We start from the raw sequence: 19,413 nt of genomic DNA on the forward strand, positions 1-19,413 counted from the left end.
TAAATTTTTTAATTTTGTTTTTGTAGTGCAGTGTTACATTGCTAGGAATGATTTGGGCAAGCGTGAAGAAAGACTAAGTTCGTGACATTAAGTCAAAGCTAATTACACTACAGTATCATCACCTCCAGCACCCTATCTCTTGTTGCAGCTTCCTTGGATATGGGCTGTGTTAAAAAATGTATCAAAGTTCAACTTCTTGAATTCCATCAAGTTCTGCTTCTCCAAAACAAGTAAAAAGAAAGTTTGCTCATTATACAAATGGAAGTTTCTGTATTTACTGCATTTCATTCTATGTAAAAGTCCAAAAAAAAAGCTATACAAAATATCTTTTCGTAGTTGAAAGAAAACTCAAGTTAGAAAAAATACACGATCATGTTTGAGTAATCAAGCCAACAAAAAAAGAAGAAGAAAGACTTGGAGACATTAAAACAAAGCCATAAAATTTCCAATTCAACAACCATTTGATATGTTTCACTAGATTCAACATAAAGGGAGTGAGAACGTTGGACGAATGAAAAGATAATCTCAATGAGTAAGAGAAAACAGAAAAGGACAGAAAGAAACAAAGAGCATCCATCCTTCGCCGAGGACGATTCGATGCCGCTTCATCTTCTGTTTCAGTATTTTCACCGAAAATAGTATGCTATGAAACCATACTAGTTGTGATATAGAACAGCGTCAAGATATTGTCTATCATCAAGCTCGACGAGTATCAGCCAACGGGTTCTTAATAATCCCTAAACCACCTTGGACCTGATACCCTCGATTTTCGAGCCTAGGCATTGTATCATCACCATTCCTATCGATGCCACGTGCTGCAGCAGCTGCAGGGGTTCCACAAGATGTAAGCAATCGGGAGGTTGAGGAACGACCTTCTGTTCTTCCCCACAGCTTCCAGGTCAAGAAATTTGTACTTGGTAACTTGCAACACATGGATCCATCAGCATTATTTTGTGACATCCTTCCGGTTGAAACAGCTAAATCAAGTGAAATTTCATCCAAAGCCAGTTCCAAACCATGAACACGCGCCTCCAGAGATTGCATACCTATCTGTGAGTTCCCCATAAATCTCTAGAATTGCATGGAATAAAGAACTATCAGGACAATGCTCTAGGAATACACAATGTGGGGAATTTGGATATCTAGGATCGATTATATAAAAGAATTAAATATCAAAACATGTTCCATACAATTAAGACATCCCGAGAAACTTGTAGAAGCCAAAAACATGTAAAAGGAATCTGATAAGTAATAAGCACCTGGAGAAGGTCTAACAAATGCGACTGCTGATTTTCAATCTGAACAAGTTGATTTCGGATATGAGTTAGGTCCTCACATTCTCTCTGGTTTTGACAGGCATCTCCGGTCTCATCGAACAAGGCCCGTCTGATCTCGGGCTTCTCAAATTGTTTGCTATCCTCTTTGTCCAGTGGATTATCATAAAAAAAAGAGGCGCCGGAAGAACCAGAAGTTGGAATTGGAACAGCAATTTCAACGTTCCCATTCAAAGTCGATTTCTTGAGATCCAACTTCCTAAACATGGCTGGTCGACTTTTATTTTCATTACTACCAAAAGTAGTTCCTTTTCGGGCTGTGGAGACCGGAGAGTTAATGGACAGAGGTGTTGTTCTACAAGGTGGGTTTTCAAGTGGGATCCTTCTCCGAACATGAGGCGTCGGCTTCGTAGAACCAATGTACGATTTGGTGACAAGAGGACACCCATCGTTAGCCTTTTCTGTGAACAAATCAACAAAATAAGAACTGGAGTCTAAATAATTACTGGAACAGTAAAAAACAATCTTAACCACCAATCTACCATACAATATTTGAAATAGACAAAAGTAGTAATTGTGGGCCAAAAGGTATTAAAAAGATGCTGGACAGATGATACCTATCAGTATTGTAATCCAAATGAAGGCATGCAATTAAATGAATCAAAAAGGACAGAATAAGAGGGGAAGGACCATTCCAAACAAATTACATAATACAGCAAATTTAAGAAAGAACAATTTCACAGTACCGCCGATCATTTTCATGGCAGACATTGAAGGATTCGCAAACGACATTAAAGCAAATGCAGACTCAACAGAAAAAAATAAAATTAAAAAAATGGAATCTTTAATCAATTTCCATTAATCTCTTCAAGAAAACAGAGTCTAGAAACATTTAGATCACGAATCTGAAAGCTTAAATAAAAAAGAATCAACAAGAAGCAAAATTCAGTCAAGAATTATACCAAAAACAAGAAAAATAACACTACCTTTAGCAGATGATTGTGATCCGGGTGGCGGTGATTCAGCTCCAGACAGATCGGGAATCTCCTTCCAAGCCTCTATTAACAGATTCATCGCCTCCCGTGCCGCCTTCACCTGATCAAATTAAAACACATTGCATTGCATCACATACATCAATAAATCACACAGAGTATACCACAATTTAATTAAAGAATTTTCAAAAACCAAACCTTGTCAAATTTCTTAGCTTCAAAACTTTTCAAGCATGAATCCTTGTACTCCGACAAGGAGTCTTTCTCCACCGCCACAATTTTTACCAATGCCTCGGCCGCAGCTTTCCTGGCAGCCCAATCATCGCTACTCAAGAACTCCACCAAACACACGACCAAATTCTTGATCACAAGCTTCCCACAATTACTCAACACTCCCTTCACTCCAACAATAATGCCAATCGCCACCAAAAGGGCAGCTTTTGCCTTGAAACTATCACATTTCCCAAGTTTCTGAAGCCTCGGCAACAACCTTCTCAAGCTCCCAACGTCTACACTTCGGGATCCTTCAATTATCGCAGCCAAACATAATGTGGCCCCAGTTTGAGTATGTATATCCTGCTCGACGAAGAGAGATTCGAGGAATGGTTTGGTGAGTGAAGTAAATGGAGGATTTGTGACGTGAGAGGAGAGGGAGAGGGCAGCAGCGACGCAGGCGGTGCGTACGGAGGAGTCCGGATCTCGGAGTCGGCGAACGATCGAGGTGAGAATTTTGGAGAGGTGAGGAGAAAGGAAGTTTCCGTGATTCTCGGACAGAACGGAGACTAGGCGGAGGCACTGGCGGCGGACGGGGGACTTGTCGGACGAATCGGTGGCGGAGATAGATGACAGGAACGTCGGCAGAGAAGCGGAGGGGAGAGTTTTGGCAATGGATTCGAGCTCAGTAGCCGCGGCGGAATGCGTGTCCCGGTCAGAGAGCTTGTGGAGGCACGTGAGCACGCGGTGCTTGAACTCGCGTGCCTGCGCTTGCTTCGAATTAGAAGCTTGCATGTCTGGACGAGTGGCGGTGAATGTACCTCGGATATGTATGGATTCAGGATCCAGGCGGCGGCGCCGATACCGCCGGCAGCATCGTGGTGGCCGGAGATGCTGTCTGTATAGGCGTTGGCACTTGAGTAATTCAGCTAACTTTTCTTCTTCTTATAAAGACACTTAATTCTGCGGTGGTTTATACAGTTTTGTCAAACGACGTCGTACTGGTTTTTGTATTAACTTATTCCAACTAAGCATTTATTATTTTAAATAAAATTTAAATATGTGAATAATTTATGTCCTGAATAAAATTTACATTTAAAACAATTAGACACACATTTAAATATTCTTAATTGAAACGCAATTTAGTTTATATTACATCATACATAGTGTATGATATTTGATGGTACGATATTAATCAGCAACACATCTCGACAACGTTTTCTTCAATGAGTTTCATCGGAAAAATCTCGATACCCTTTAACCGACTCTTAGTTTTTTTCCAATATCTCGAAACCTTAAAAGACATCGGAAGTCATATCCATGGAATTATTCATTTTAACTCTAAGTTCTACATTAATATTTATATAATATGTGTGTGATACTATGATATATAATAAATCAAGCATTAATAACAATATATTTCACGAGACAGGTGACCATCTGCGGTAGTAGTTGCAGAATGTGAAGTGGTCTTACTATCTTAAATTATTGAATTCCATAATTCAATTCTAAAAGTAAATATAAAGTTTCATTTAATTAAAATGTAAAACAATCAATATCATAAAATTGGTATTTACTATTTTCGCTGCCACTGCCGACTAATATAATAGAAATCACTATTATTATGGTCATTTTCATTTACTATTATTGATTTATTCTCTACCACTTAAAAACCAAAATTATATAAGATAATAATTATAATGACTAATGGAGACTTAATTAAAACATCACAAAAGTCATTTTTTATAATAAAATTATAACTTCTAAAAAAATTGAAAAAATTAATATATATTACTGAAGCTCCCTGAAATAATTATTTAAGATGGTACAGTGATACATCGATATATTTTGTCACATCATCCTATTTTTTCCATATGAAAATCATGTACAACACCGCATGACTTACTCTCTTCTCCTCCTACTTGAGCGTCGACAGAGTGGCTTTTTCTTCAGCCGGAGTCGTCTCACCTTTTTTTTTTTGGGTTACACAGATACACTTCTAGAGCAGTTCGGTTCAATTTTATGAGAAAACGATTTGATTCGATCATGGTTCGAGATTTTTATGTTTTGAAGAGCCTTGATATAATCTAAAATTTTATTCGAATCCTAACTGGTGCATCAAGTTGGTGTCGCAAATGATGTGAGCATGTTTATAGGTCAATTGAATTCAATAAATACTGCTTGTAATAATGATGTTTTGTATGAGTAATTAAGGTCTTGTTTGCTCTTTAAGCATTCAATGTTTCTTTTTTCGGTTAGTTTTTGTCTTTTAAGAGCGTAATTAACAATTCAAGAAAATGATTGACCTAACTAATTAAATAAGACAAAAACTTGTGTGAGACAGTCACACGATTCGTATTTTATGAGACAGCTCTCTTATTTGNGTTTAATTAATTATATTTAGAGCCCATTCCCAGCTAAATTAACATATGATTGGGCGTTTACTTAATTTGATAACTAATCCATTAGGGAAAAAACACTAAATTAAAAGTTCTTTTAAAAGATAATTCAAATAAAAAATGATTGTCGATTATTTGGTTGAGGTTGGATACCTAATCCATCACTATTATATACCAAAACTAACTAATTGTGTATATCTCTGTTGGATATAAATAGACATGAGAAAAAATTCTGTTTGGATTGATAAATTTCAAATAAAATTTTTTTTGTTTAGATAAGTAAAACTAAAAAAATTTCAAATCCTACTCTTACGTGTTTATATGATATTTCATGTTAATTACGATGGATATTAAATCTACCCAAAAATGATGTTTAAATTCATTATAATTTGTATTATTAATGTGTAAATAAGTAAGATGTTGATTTAATATTTGATCTATTGTTTCACTATAATATTAAAACTATAATCGAAATCTATGGATTGACGGTTTCGAAGTTATTATACACATTTTTCATAAGAAATTTACATAGATAAATAAAATATATATATTAAATTTATTAAGAGGAAAAAATATAACATTATTAATATTAAATGGAACAAAAACTAAATAAATTATTGTTGGGGAGACATGATCCTTCCAATAAAAAAGGGTCCCAATAAGTTAAAATGTCACATATCCAAATCTTTATTGAATTTGTATACAAGCCAATATTTATTACAAGACACCTCTGGGCATTATTGCTTGAAAGAGATCTCAACACCAACCCCTCCATGTGCATTTTCTCTGCATATTATACATCGAGGAAGAACAAATTATAATTTTATTCCAAATACAGTGAAGCAATTAATACCACGATTATTTTTATAAAATAGCGTTACTATGCACTTGTTGTGTATCTATATAGTCGTTTGTTTGTTTGTTTTTTCGATTTTAATTTGTAATTAGTTCGTGAAATATATGTAGTTTTGTAATTTATCTTAGAATATGATGATATATGTATTTATATAATATAGTTTATAGATTTTGGGAAGTGTGATGACTATCAAAATTGAAAACATCAGGATGTATGTGTTCAAGATTTGAAAACACGGAGAGTAAATATGTCATTCTTTTTCGTATGAGGTTTTCAGCAATCTGATGATTTCATAAGGTAATATATGCATGTAAAAATTGTGTGAGACGGTCTCACAGGTCGTATTTTGTGAGACAGATATCTTATTTTGATCATCCATGAAAAAGTATTACTTTTTATGCTAAGAGTATTAATTTTTATTGTGAATATCGGTAGGGTTGACACGTCTCACATATAAAGATTCGTGAGACCGTCTCACAAGAGAACTAATCATATATGCAATTAACTCTAATAAAAATCGTAGAGTGGATTAACAAAATAATAAAATCGCACATTAAACTCGTCTAATGATTTTTTAGAAAATGTGTTAGATTGCTTAATTTTTCGAAATTATTAATTTTCTTGTAGTCTAAGTTGGGATCATGAAAAGATGACATGTAATGAATAATTAATTTATGGAGTTTGTATTGCATATATTAAAAAGAAATCCATATTTTATATTATTGAAAATGTAGTTTTTATTTATTTATTTATGTACGCCGACAGGTGCACCTACTGGTTTTTATTTTTTCCTTGAAAAACGAAAACAATTTCAAGAAAAAAAAAAAAAACAATGGCTTACCCATTCGAAGACCAAGGGATATACGGGTTGATCCGAGATTTTTTTTTGTTTTGTTTTCGACAAAAACTTGTGTGAGACAGTCTTACGGGTCGTATTTTGTGAGACGGATCTCTTATTTGGGTCACCCATGAAAAAATATAACTTTTTATTCTAAGAGTATTACTTTTTACTATAAATATCGGTAGGATTGACCCGTCTCACAGATAAAGCTTCGTGAGACAGTCTCACAAGAGATCTACTATTTGTTTTTATAAAGAGATGTGCAAACTTCTCTATACTAATTCCGAGAAAGGATGATCTTTCTTTAGGTACGTATTAAAAGAAAAAACTGCATGTAAATGAAATAACAATAAAATTAAAGATAAAAATAAAAATATTATTTGGTGAATCTAACAAGAAAATAACGTAAAATAAAGTTAATCAACTTGTCTTGGCGTGATACAATACATATATATTCAAAATTATATTACGACATCATCGTACGGTTCGTCGGTGCTTAAATATAATAAATTTTTTAAGTAGTACTAATTTTAATGTTTTTAAATTAAAAAAAGTAATGTTCTAATTTTTTTTTTTATCACAAGTTAAACAGTGACGTAACAACCCTGTGTAGTTATATTAATGAGTAATGATTTTATGATATTTATCATAGATCGTACGTATGTGACATAGATTGACTCGATTTAAATAAAAAGTAATAGTTTTTTGATTCGTGAGATCGTCTGATATCAATTTTTGTGTATATTAATAAAGTCACAAAAATTAATATACACAAAAATTCGAATTTCTCACATTATTTATGGTCATACTAGAAAAAATAATTAATTCAATATAATTTCCTGAATTAACGTCTCATTAATAGTTTTTACGTTACTATCAACAAACAGTTATGATCAGATAAATTTTCTTCAATTCCAATATCATTGAATTCTTGTAAATAGCTCTAAAAATTTTTATTTTATAGTTAATACCTTTTTTTGTATCTTCCAATAACTAAATAAAGTTAATTGGTTAATAGTTATTAGTTATAGATGAACGATTATTAACTAAATAAAGTTAATACTCTTTTCGTATATATTTAATTTTGTGTCAACTTAATTATGTAGGATCGAGCGTTTGACGCTTTACCAAAAACTATAGCTAATGGTAATGGTGCAACTCAAATCTTTTAAACCGCAGAGCAGCTCAAGCACCATGGTTCGATCGCTATTACAGCATGGAAAATTATTACACTCAACAATCTCATTCTCAATAATTGCACTATTTGCAATCAATAAGAATCGAACTCGTGATCTTAACTCTGATATCAATTGTAGGATCGAGCGTTTGTCGTTTTACCAAAAGCTATAGTTGATGGTAATTATGCAACTCAAATCTTTTAAACCGCAGAGCACCTCAAGTAACATGGTTCGATCACTTTTCCAACAGAGATAATTATTGCCCCCAATAAATAATAACTTCGAAATATATTTCGAGATCAATAATAATGTCGAAATAGTAGTGGGATCAATAATCAAGTANAGAATTCTGTATATATATATATATTATAAAGAATATTCCATGTAAAAGATATCATTTTTTGTTTTCTAAATTGTCCATATATCAACATCTATTCTATTATATAAAGAATTATATGTGACATAAAGGACGTCATTTTTTGTTTTCCAAATTATCTTTATACCAATATTTTTCTCAAAATTGGCATTACAACTTATTTTAGATATTACACTGCTCAAATTGCACAATGACTCATCACTAATTTCTATCGAAATTCTAAGTTCTCAGGATTTTAACATAATCTGATATTGCTTGCTTTACTGCACCATGAATGCGCAACGAGATAAGCTAAAAGAAGTGCACAGATATTCACAACAAGACATTAATTAATGATCATATATATGAGTCCAAAAATCAAAAGTTTCTATATTATTTCCTCTCCATGAATCTTCAATCATATGTTTGTCAAAATGTTTTTGGGGACATTCGAAGGAATACATGTTCTCAAACCATTAACGCAAAATGAAGCACAAGTCTCGAACTAATTGTTGTAGCTCCGGTAAAAGCATTGTTACCTCCTCCTTCGGAAAAAAGCCAATTTCCTATGCTTTGCAGATCAGACCACTGATTAGTTAATCCAAAGTGATGATCTTGGAACCCAATGAAATGCTTCTGATTCAATAGTAAAAATGTAAAAAGTTAAATGCAAGGCTGATATTTCCACTGAAAGTCTCATGAGACATACTGATATTCCACAAGCCACCTATCTGCAAGAAAGAAACGAAATCTAAATGCCGAGTCATTTAACCTAAGCATTAACCGGCCAAACCATCCTATCTACACCCAGAAATAATATATATGCTGGAGGGTACGTACTTTCAGAAAATCGATTGCTTATGTTGTGTCGTTCTGCCACAATCTAAGAAACAAAAACTACCCTTCCACTTGCATTTTATTCAAAATCTTTTGATACGAAATAGAAGTAAAATAAGGGATAAAGGAAAAGTAATCATTTCCGGAGCATCTCCAATTCCTAGCACGATCTGAATAGGCTAAACCGGCCCATAAGGATACTAAATTAAGAAATACAACACACTCGAGTTGACAATACTAAACCTTGAGATTCACCGGTCTCTGCAATATTAATTTAATTAGCATAAATGTCACGGTCTCATGTAAAATCAATATTTCTATTTTCTCAATTTTCATCTTATTTGGAGTCCTGAAATTCTGTATATGAATATGTAATAAATAAAAAGAAAATAGAGAATTTATAAGTTTTTGAGAACTAAGTAAGAGAATAAATTGATCTTATATACAGTTATAACAAGTTAAACGGTAATATCTCAGTGCAATAATTCAATATGAGATGTCATGTATCTATAATAATATATCGTTATAAAAATATCTGATCAAGTGAAATGCAGTGACTATTAAGTAATCTGAAGTGAACATTGTGGGCTAGAGAGTTGGCTCCCACAAACATCACATGTAACACTTTTTCTCATTTATTCAAATAAGATTCCGTACAATCGATTATTAATGATTCAAATGAACCATATACTTGGGTTTAATTGTTCATCAAACTCACTTTTCGCGCCAAAGTCACATTTTCCGGTGAACTAACAATCTGGTACACTGATTGTTGTCTAGGGCTCTAGTCATGCAGTCATTCAGTGAGTAAGTTGTTGATCGGTAATCAATATTCAAGAACTAATAACATTTCATTATTCTAATGTGCTGAACAACATGTTTAATAAATGTGAGATCCACAATATGGCTCAATATATATGAATAAATCGGTAGTTAATGAAAATTTACGGTAAATTCCGGGTCGAATGTCAAAAGGATCATAATTGAAGGAAAACCGATGATAAACCTGACGATTGAAACTTCATGTTATAAACCATACAATAATAAAAATGTAAAAAGTTAATGCATGGCTGATATTTTTGGACTTATTGAAAAACTTTGTCCAAAATTAATAAGATAAACAATTATAATAACATTGTATGGCTTATATTTTGATGTGATCTTAAATATAATATATGGGAAAAAATATTGTTAGGAAATAATATGGTAACCACTATTTTATGAATTTTATTGTAAATATTATTATTATATTTTTCTTTATATGTTTACTATTATTTTTATTGTTATTANGTTATATTAACTATTTCGGAGATTTAAAAAATCTCCAAACTTGAAAAATGTGGGGATCCCCACCCTCATTTTTGGTTTCTCCGGCGAGAAAAATCGACATCCCTATTTTATAGTCTTATTTCGTTGACATGTATTATATCAATAATTTCTGATATCACATAACGCTAAAATGAATAAAATTAAAACCAACAAAATGTAAAATTATAATACTAAAATAGAAATTTAACAAGTCGGAAAACAAAAAATTAAACATGATGACTTAATTAGACGACTAAATTGATTCTCTCGGTTTTTGTAAATCATAAAAAAATTGAACCATGCATGTCACATACGCAGAAATAGAGGACATATATCAAAAGAATAAGAACCATAAACTTGATGAGTTGTGGATCCTCCCTCGATCTAACTCCGAATTTCTTGGAACAATCAAGAAAGAAACAAAGTAACAAGTTTCATTTTCTTCCCTGATGTAAAAATTCATTAGCATTCATCTCATGGTTGGGATCATCCTCCTTCAGGTCCCATGACATGGGAGATCAAAATCCACCACAGACGCCCACCTCGTCCTCCTCCTCTTCCTCCGCGGCACCACCGCCCCAGGCTTTAACTCTCCTCCAACCCTCTTCCAAGAAGAAAACCAATCCAGTCAAAGTATTCCGCGTCTTCCGCTCCGTCTTCCGATCTTTCCCCATCATAACCCCTGCCTGCAAACTCCCTTCCCTGCCCGGCGGCCGCCTCCCAGAGACACGCGCCGCCGCCTCTGGAGCCAGAGTCACCGGGACCCTCTTCGGATACCGTAAAGGCCGTGTCAGCCTCTCCATTCAAGAGAACCCCCGAATTCTACCTATGCTGGTGTTGGAGCTGGCAATGCAGACCCAGGTTCTGCAGAAGGAGATGAGTTTGGACATGGTGCGCATAGCCTTGGAATGCGGAAAAAAAAAATTGCTCGGAAATTAGAATATCAGTTTGAGGGGAAAAATTATATATATTATCTGGAACATTTATTGTAAAACATAACATATGAAAAAAAAAAATTTGTTCGGAAATTAGAATATCAGTTTGAGGGGAAAAATTATTAAATTTTGAGAAACCATCGGTTTATTTCATCCTACCCATGTAGACATTGCCCATATGATAGGATAGATGACCAAGATTTGCCCATACATATATAGGACCCACTTTTTTTTTGAAATTGTATGTATGACAAGATCTTACCCGTTGAAATGAAGTTAAAGTAGTACCCACATAGGTATGATCCCATCTACCGAAACCATCTACATGGTTTCTGTCCACCTATTTNGGTTAAGGTAGTACCCACATAGGTAGGATCCCATCTACCGAAACCATCTACATGGTTTCTGTCCACCTATTTTCCTTTATAATTATGATACAGTAAATATGATATAGTATACTCGAAAAATATTTAATTCGATCATTATCATTAATATTCATTCAGAAAAATTAGGAGTTAATAATATCCAATAGATTTTTAAATCTGAATTGACGAGATTTGATTGCTAAATTTACTAGTGTGTTGCCACGAAAAAATGAGTGACTTCGAATCCAAGTAAAGCAAAAAGAAAAAAAAGAAGAAAAGGTACTAGTCCGTTCCAATAATAATAATAACGTAACGTTGCATTTGGATTGGATTTGAAATTACGAATTTTCATAATAACAAATTCATCGGTGAGTGTAAGCAAATTCACTAGAAAAAATATTGCAAATCCCAAATTTTAATTTTTTTGGACCTTTGCAATGAATTTCAATATTAAGTCATTTCAAATTCTCAACTCAAATACTTCTTAACATCCAAAGCTTTCAATTCAAACACAACCATAGATTATTGAAATCTTTCAATATTAAGATCAGTTTGAAACTTAGTTACTCCATGCTATGTAAAGTATTAAATTATGTTTAGGAAAAAATGTTTTTACGGTCCGTTATGTTTATACTCTTGCGATTTTAGTTGGCTATATAGTCAAATTATGGTCTTAGTCATGTATATGTTTATATTTTTGGCAATTTTGGCCTTAAAAACAATGCTCGTCGGAGTTTGATGATTCGACGTCGAAGCTTGCCTTTGTGGCAAAAAAATTGTGGATCTTTCAAGAAACACTTCAAAGGGATTCACGAGCATATTCTTCTCCAAATCAACATTTCTCACCCCAATTTGAAAGATCCTCCATTTTTATGTGTAAATTCTGATGTCAAATAATCAAACTCTAGTAAGTCGGGGATTTTCTCATCAAAATTTCCAAAAAAATAAATGTACATGACTAATATTATAAAGTATCGTTTGGTTCATGTGATATGATAAGTAAATGATATATAATAAGAGTGATTATAAAATAAAAAATAAGGATAAATAATACATTATGATAAATTATATGATGTTTGACATGATTTTAACTTGTTTGATTATTTTGTTAATTATATTATGATTACTAAAATGTCCTCATCATATATTAATTAGTAATATATTCTTAAAATGATTGAATAAATAAATAAAATTTCTAGAATTAATTTATCTAAAAAATTATAAATAAAATTAGAATATTATATTAATTATTAAATTCATTAATTTCAATTTCCTTAAACAATTAAAAAATTGATTAATATTATAGAAAATAATTAAAATTTGATAATAACATAAATATGCATTTATTGTGATAATTAAAATAGTAATACAAATTTGAATATTAAATAATGATTAAGAACAATTATAATTTTACGGTTAAAAATAATATACTAATAATTAAAATATGATCAACAATAATTAAATAATTTATAATATCAGTCTAATTAAAAATTATATTTAAATACTATTAAATTTATAATTATTTTAGACCTTAGGCTATTAAATGAAAATTTAAATTAATCAAACATCATCCCTTCTCCTTCAAAGTATTATATAACCACCAACAAGATGATAATAATGCATACAGTGTGGGTCGAGTGCGGGCTGAACGGGCCTATCACAATCTTAATCATGCACACCAAACACATGATAATTGAATGATTAAAAATCAATCATCCCGTATCATATACACCAAACAATACCTAAATTGACTATATAACAAAATAAAATCGCAAGAGAACAACATAACAGAAGAAATTTTTTCACCCTATTTTTATTAATGGTAAGAGGTGGAACTTGTTTATTATGGTTCATTATAATCTAAAATAATCGTTAATAAGTGATAAGTTTAAATAAATTATGATTTGATGTCATCTTTTAGGAAAAGTTCATTTGTTCAGTGGGTGGCAGGCATAATTAATGCATCGACCAACCAACCGTTCACCCATCTGCATCAGTTTTTCTAAGGAAAATTTGGCAGTTTCAAAACCTTTTTTTTGTATTGTTGTAAGGGTTTTATCGATCAAAATTTATGACGAACACAATACAACTCAAGCAATCAATCTTGAATCCAAGCACACAAGATAAAACACGATCGAATTACGTGGTTCGGCATTGAGACGCCTACATCCACGAGAGAACACGCCAACTTGTCTTTATTGATGAACTTAACAATGAAGGTTACAGGTGCAGAAAACAATAGCCAAAAGATGAATCACAATTGACCTTTTATCCCTCAAATGCTCTCAATCTTTTCTCCTATCGGTGCACTCCTTATGATATGCTAAGTCACGATGATGGAGCTTGTTGTCCCTTTGATTCTTATGTGTGTTGCTTCGATTCGTCTCTCAAGCCAGCTATATATATTTACACATATACCTGTCTGCTTGAGATACCTATCGACCGATCCCTCCCAAGCCTACGTGAGCTGTCCAACTGGATACCTACTCCAAGCTTGTAACCAACTGATTTGGTTATGGCCACTAACCACCAGACGGTTACCCTTGGTGTATTCCAACAGCTAACCAACTTGAGAGTCACCACATGATCCAACAATCTCCACCTTGACTCCAAGGTTGGCTGCCCTCTCCTTGTTACCAGCTCAGTTCCAAGCTACTGCCTTTACCAAGTTCATGCAATGCACAAGCTTGCTCTGTGGCAGTGACTTGGTCATCATATCTGCTGGGTTATCCTTAGTATCAATCTTCTCCACCTGGACATCTCTCTTTGATATAATATCTTTTACAAAGTGCAGTATCACATCTATTTGTTTGGACCTTTCATGGTACACTTGGTGCTTAGATAGATGTATTTCACTTTGGTTGTCGCAATGCACCACAACCTTATGCTGTTTTACACCCAACTCAGACACCATTCTTTTCAGCCAAAGTGCTTCCTTGATCCCTTCAGAAAGAGCTATGTATTCAGATTCTGTAGTTGACAGTGCTACCACTGATTGTGAAGTAGCTTTCCAACTAACCGTTGTACCATACATAGTGAACGTGAAACCTGAAAGAGATTTTCTTGTGTCTATGTTTCCAGCAAAGTCTGAATCCACATACCCAACTATAACATTCTCCATATTATTCTGTTTCTCAAACATTAATCCAACATTTGCAGACCCTTTTAAGTATTTGAACACTCCTTTTAATGCATGCCAATGAGTTTCACCCGGATTATCCATGTACCTAGACACCACACTCATGCTATAGGATAAATCAGGTTTACTGCAAACCATTCCATACATTACATTTCCAACTCCATTAGCACATGGAATGTGTAACATATTCCTTTTTTCTTCTTCATTAGCAGGAGATTGGTACTCCTGAGAGTTTAAGGGATTGGGGCAGGGGTATACCAACTGGTTTGGACTCATGCATATTATACCTTCGGCGTACTTTGCAAATGTATGAGTTTTGGCACAAGAATAATCTGTTTTTTTCCCTATTTCTCACAATTTCCATACCTATAATCCGTTTGTCTTCTCCTAATTGCTTCATATCAAAATCTGAACTCAGAAGTTGTTTCACTGCTTCCATGTTGATCTTACTTGTGCTGGAAACTAACATATCATCAACATACAAGAGAAGGTAAGTTTTAATCTCGTTTTCTTGCTTGTAGATATACACACAGTTGTCATAGCTGCATCTTCTGAAGTTGTTATTCAACATAAACTCATCAAATCTCTTATACTGTTGCCTTGGACTTTGCTTAAGTCCATAAAGAGACTTTGAAAGTAGGCACACCTTTCCACTTGTTTTTGGGGTGGCATAGCCTTCATGTTGGTTCATAGAGATGGTTTCCTCCAGTTCCCCATGTAAGAAAGCAGTCTTTACATCAAGCTATTCAAGTTCAAGGTTTAATTGTACTGTCAATGCTAGGATCAATCTGATGGATGATTGTTTAACCACGTGAGAGAATATTTCATTGAAATCCACTCCTTGTTGTTGAGAGAATCCTTTTTCAACTAGCCGTGCTTTGTATCTAGTCCTTTCTTCACCAGGAATTCCTTCTTTAACTTCATATATCCATTTGCATCCGACCACCCTTTGGTTCTTAGGTCTTTCCACTAATTTCCAGGTTTGTTTGTATACAAGGATGTTATCTCTTCATCCATGGCTTTAATCCACCTTTGTTTATCTTTCCCTGATGCAGCTTCCTTGTATGAATTCGGGTCATCATGTTCCAGATGCTCTGCAACAGACAATACATATTAGATTTTATCGGCTTGACCAAACTTATCTAGAGGTCTTATTTCCCTCCTTTGTTTGTCTCTTGCTAGCTTGTAGGATCTCAAATCATGCTCGGTCTGATGTGTTTGATCTTCTTGATCCAAGTCTTGGTCATGTCTATGCTCATTCTCAAGGGTTGTGATGTCTTTGGGAGGCTCCACCTCGACTTGTACATCACACGTAGTCAGTTCATTTTCTCCAGGGCTACTAGCTTTCTGTTGATATCCCATTCTGGACTCATCAAAGGTTAAGTCTCTAGTATAGAAACATTTAAAACCTGTAGTAGCCCGAATTCTACTAAGTTAACTAAACATGATTAAGAGTCTTTAATTAATTAAATCATGTGTTAATTGACATTGGAACCGCCATAGCTGATTTCAGAAGCCATACCTGATTTCAGAAGTCATGGCAGCCTAGGTAGTGGCTGAACAGACGTGGCTGAGCCGAACTGGTGCTAGGAAATACGTCTGAACTGGTGCTAGGGATTAAGTCCGAACTGGTGCTGGAGAATATGTCCGAATTGGTATGTTAGTTAGGGAGCGAAGATGGAGGTCGGGATAATGAGCCGAGGTGTCCAATACGTGTCACAAGTTGGGACATGTGTCTTTGTGCATGTGACCGAGTGACAGGTGTCCGGACAGGTGTCGAAGTGCATGGCATTGGGTTGACACGTCCATGTATGAAAGGGCTCGGGAGTCCCGAACTGAGGTCTATAAATATGCCATAGGATTTCTCACTGTGAATGGGGTATTGTGTGTTTATAGTGCAAGTCCTAGCCATCCTAATGAGTCCGAACAGAGCAGAGCAGTCCGGGCAGAGCAAAGCAGTCCGGACAAAGCAGAGAAGTCAGGGCAGTTCAGAACAGAGCATTCCGAACAGGATAGAGCAGTCCGAACATTACTGAGCAGTCCGGACAGGACAGAGTAGTCCATACAAAATTGAGCAGTCCGGAAAAAATTGAGCAGAGTAGTCCGGACAGTGCAGCTAGGGAACGAACTGTTCGAACTTGGACCAGTTGGACTCAGGGCATCATCATCAGCGGGCTGATGACGGGCGAATGTATAGAATTGTATCATTAGTATTTCAGGAGTATTTGATACTCTAGTTAAGTCTGGTAGATACGTTTTAGTGATGATTTTCACTTGATGTATAGGCTTGGACTAGACCTGGTTGTTCTGTTTTTCCTGTGGATTAGGATTGCAGTGATAGAGGTACGAAAGTACTAGCCGAGATATCTTGGATGAGTATACATTCTTATATGTGTTGCATGATTATATGCTGCATCGATATATGTCATATGATTCATGCTATTATGTCACGCTTTATGCTGCATGTTGCATTTCATGTTGAGCCGTATCTCTTTTGAGATAGCCTTTACTGTTGAGCTGTATCTCTTTCGAGATAAGCTATATCTTTTGGGGCTGCTCCGCCCTGTCTTGTGGACGCATGGACACTGAGAGTACACAGTGGCCGATGGGTCGAGAGAGCTTTGGTCATCCGGGACATTTTAGGTCCACATATGTTCTTGTAGTGGATGTAGTGAACCAGAGGAGTACCGCGCGGCACTATCCACTTGGCACCTTTAGACTGAGCATGTTGAGATCTTTTGTGATTCTTGTTTCTTGACTACCTTGGTATCATATCATAGCTTGTTCATGTCATATAGGTTTGTATACTCATGCTTTTGTACTGGACGTTCTTATCGCTCACGTCCTCGGTTTTGTTTATCTTTGACAACCCATTCCCACGGGGCAGGCCTCAGGTTGGATGGCTCAAGAGGAGGAGGAGGACGTTGAGTAGCCGGTTGATTTAGTTTATCACTACTGTTTTGATTCGATATGGTTGTACCGTATATTTTCGTTTGAGTTATCTGGACTTCGATTGTTTGTATAACTATTGTTTATTGACCGTTTCCGCAATTATCTCTGATTTTGTTATTTAGGTTAATTGTTTGCTTAGCTCTTGATTAGTAGGTGATTCTGGAACATGTCACTACATTTATGGTATCAGAGCATGCATATGATTTTTGGGTTATAGATTCTGTTTTGAGATTTCCGTTGACCGTTTGCCTCCATTTTGTCTTGTAGCGATGGCTGACCACCTTACTGATGAGAGTATTCACGGCAGTGTAGGTCGTTGGGGTGACCAGGACGACTGTAGGCGTCATCGTCGGGATTGCCCTAGCATTTTGAGATGCACCGTTTCATTCAGATGGGGCCTAAGCATTTAGTCGGTGGTGAGACTCCCGATGTTGCGGAGGATTGGTTAGAACGTATGGAGAGTTGTTTCTATGCATTCGAGCGCATCGAGGAGCAGCAGATGGAGACCCTTGGTTTTCTTCTCGAGGGGCGTGCGCACAAGTGGTGGCGATCAACTTCTGCGTCGATAGTCCAGTCTCCTGGTAGGGTGACTTGGGCCGACTTACGTGCAACTTTCATGTAGCTATATTTTCCTTTAGCCCTTCGCCAAGAAAAGACGATTGAACTTCTGAGTCTTAAGCAGGGGAGTATATCTGTTGACGAGTATCAACAGAAGTTCTTCGAGTTGTTGCCTTTCGCTCTTCATATTAGTGGCAGTTCCGAGGCAAAGTATGACCGTTTTCTTCAGTGCCTTAACCAGGAGATATTTGATCGAGTCATTGTCTACGATGATCCTACTTATTATGAGGGGTTAGTGAACCGGTGTCGCTAGACAGAGATCAGTCTGCAGCGTGGTAGGTCTATTCTGTCTTCTCGACCTCCAAGTACTTTGAGCCCTCGATCTCAGTCTTTCAAGAAGTCTGCTTATTCTTATTCTGGATCTGGATCTCGATCTAGAGGTCTTTCGCTTTGGTAAGAAGAAGGTTTCTTGTGTGCATGGTGGGAAGAACCATCCATTTGAGCAGTGCCGAACAGTCGCAGGAGCTTGTTTTCAGTGCGGAGAGATGGGTCATCTTAAGAAGAATTGTCCTCAATTGCGAGGTGGAGCAGGATCTGGTTCTGGATCTCAAACGACTGTTCAGTAGAGGACACATGTTCAAGCAGTGGGCGGTTCGAATCTTCGACCTCGTGCCCAGGGTCAGGTATTTGCGCTGAACTAGGATCAGGTTGCAGATGAGACAGGGAGAGTCATAGCAGGTACTTTTTGTTTATGCAGTATTTCTGCTTTTGTTCTTATTGATACTGGAGCATCACATTCATTCATATCTGCACGATTTGTTAAGCGTCATAAGTTACCATATGTTTCTCTAGACATCATTCTTTCTGTTTCTGCTACGATGGGTCATTCGGTGTCAGCGAAGCGTCTAGTGATGGGTTGTCCTTTAGATTTTGAGGGCAACGAGTTGACTGCAAATCTTATGATCCTAGAGATGAAAGACTATGATTGTATTCTGGGAATAGATATTTTGACTACCTACCGAGCTAATGTGGATTGTTACCAGAAGCTTGTTCAGTTTCATACGACTGAGAGCTCTAGTTGGTTTTTCTATGGTGAGGTAGCACGACCTCCGATGCCAGTGGTATCCACTCTGAAAGCCTGTCGTGCTTTAGAGTCGGGCGGAGAAAGCTACCTCATCTATGCAATTGATTCATCCACAGGTAGTGTTGGT

General features: G+C 35.5%; 1 protein-coding gene across 1 annotated transcript; it reads right to left on the bottom strand.

Moving 5' to 3' along the window:
• Nucleotides 1-423: 423 nt before the first annotated feature.
• LOC140975756 (TORTIFOLIA1-like protein 3) lies at nt 424-3,414 on the bottom strand. Its single transcript, XM_073439649.1, has 4 exons — nt 2,465-3,414; nt 2,261-2,369; nt 1,260-1,735; nt 424-1,071 (listed from the first exon to the last, which is right to left on the bottom strand). Exons 1-4 carry the CDS (start codon nt 3,272-3,274, stop codon nt 697-699), a joined length of 1,770 nt encoding a protein of 589 aa, XP_073295750.1. The 5' UTR covers nt 3,275-3,414; the 3' UTR covers nt 424-696.
• Between the last annotated feature and the right edge of the window lie 15,999 nt (nt 3,415-19,413).

This window comes from Primulina huaijiensis, chromosome 4, assembly GCF_012295235.1.
Source record: "Primulina huaijiensis isolate GDHJ02 chromosome 4, ASM1229523v2, whole genome shotgun sequence".
NCBI classification, from domain to species: Eukaryota; Viridiplantae; Streptophyta; class Magnoliopsida; order Lamiales; family Gesneriaceae; genus Primulina; species Primulina huaijiensis.

Coding starts and splice junctions, on each gene's coding strand:
- LOC140975756 (XM_073439649.1), bottom strand. CDS start 3,274: ATGCAAGCTTCTAATTCGAAGCAAGCGCAGGCACGCGAGTTCAAGCAC. Junction 2,370..2,464: donor AAGCTAAGAAATTTGACAAG/GTTTGGTTTTTG, acceptor TAATTTGATCAG/GTGAAGGCGGCACGGGAGGC. Junction 1,736..2,260: donor ATCACAATCATCTGCTAAAG/GTAGTGTTATTT, acceptor ATTTGTTCACAG/AAAAGGCTAACGATGGGTGT.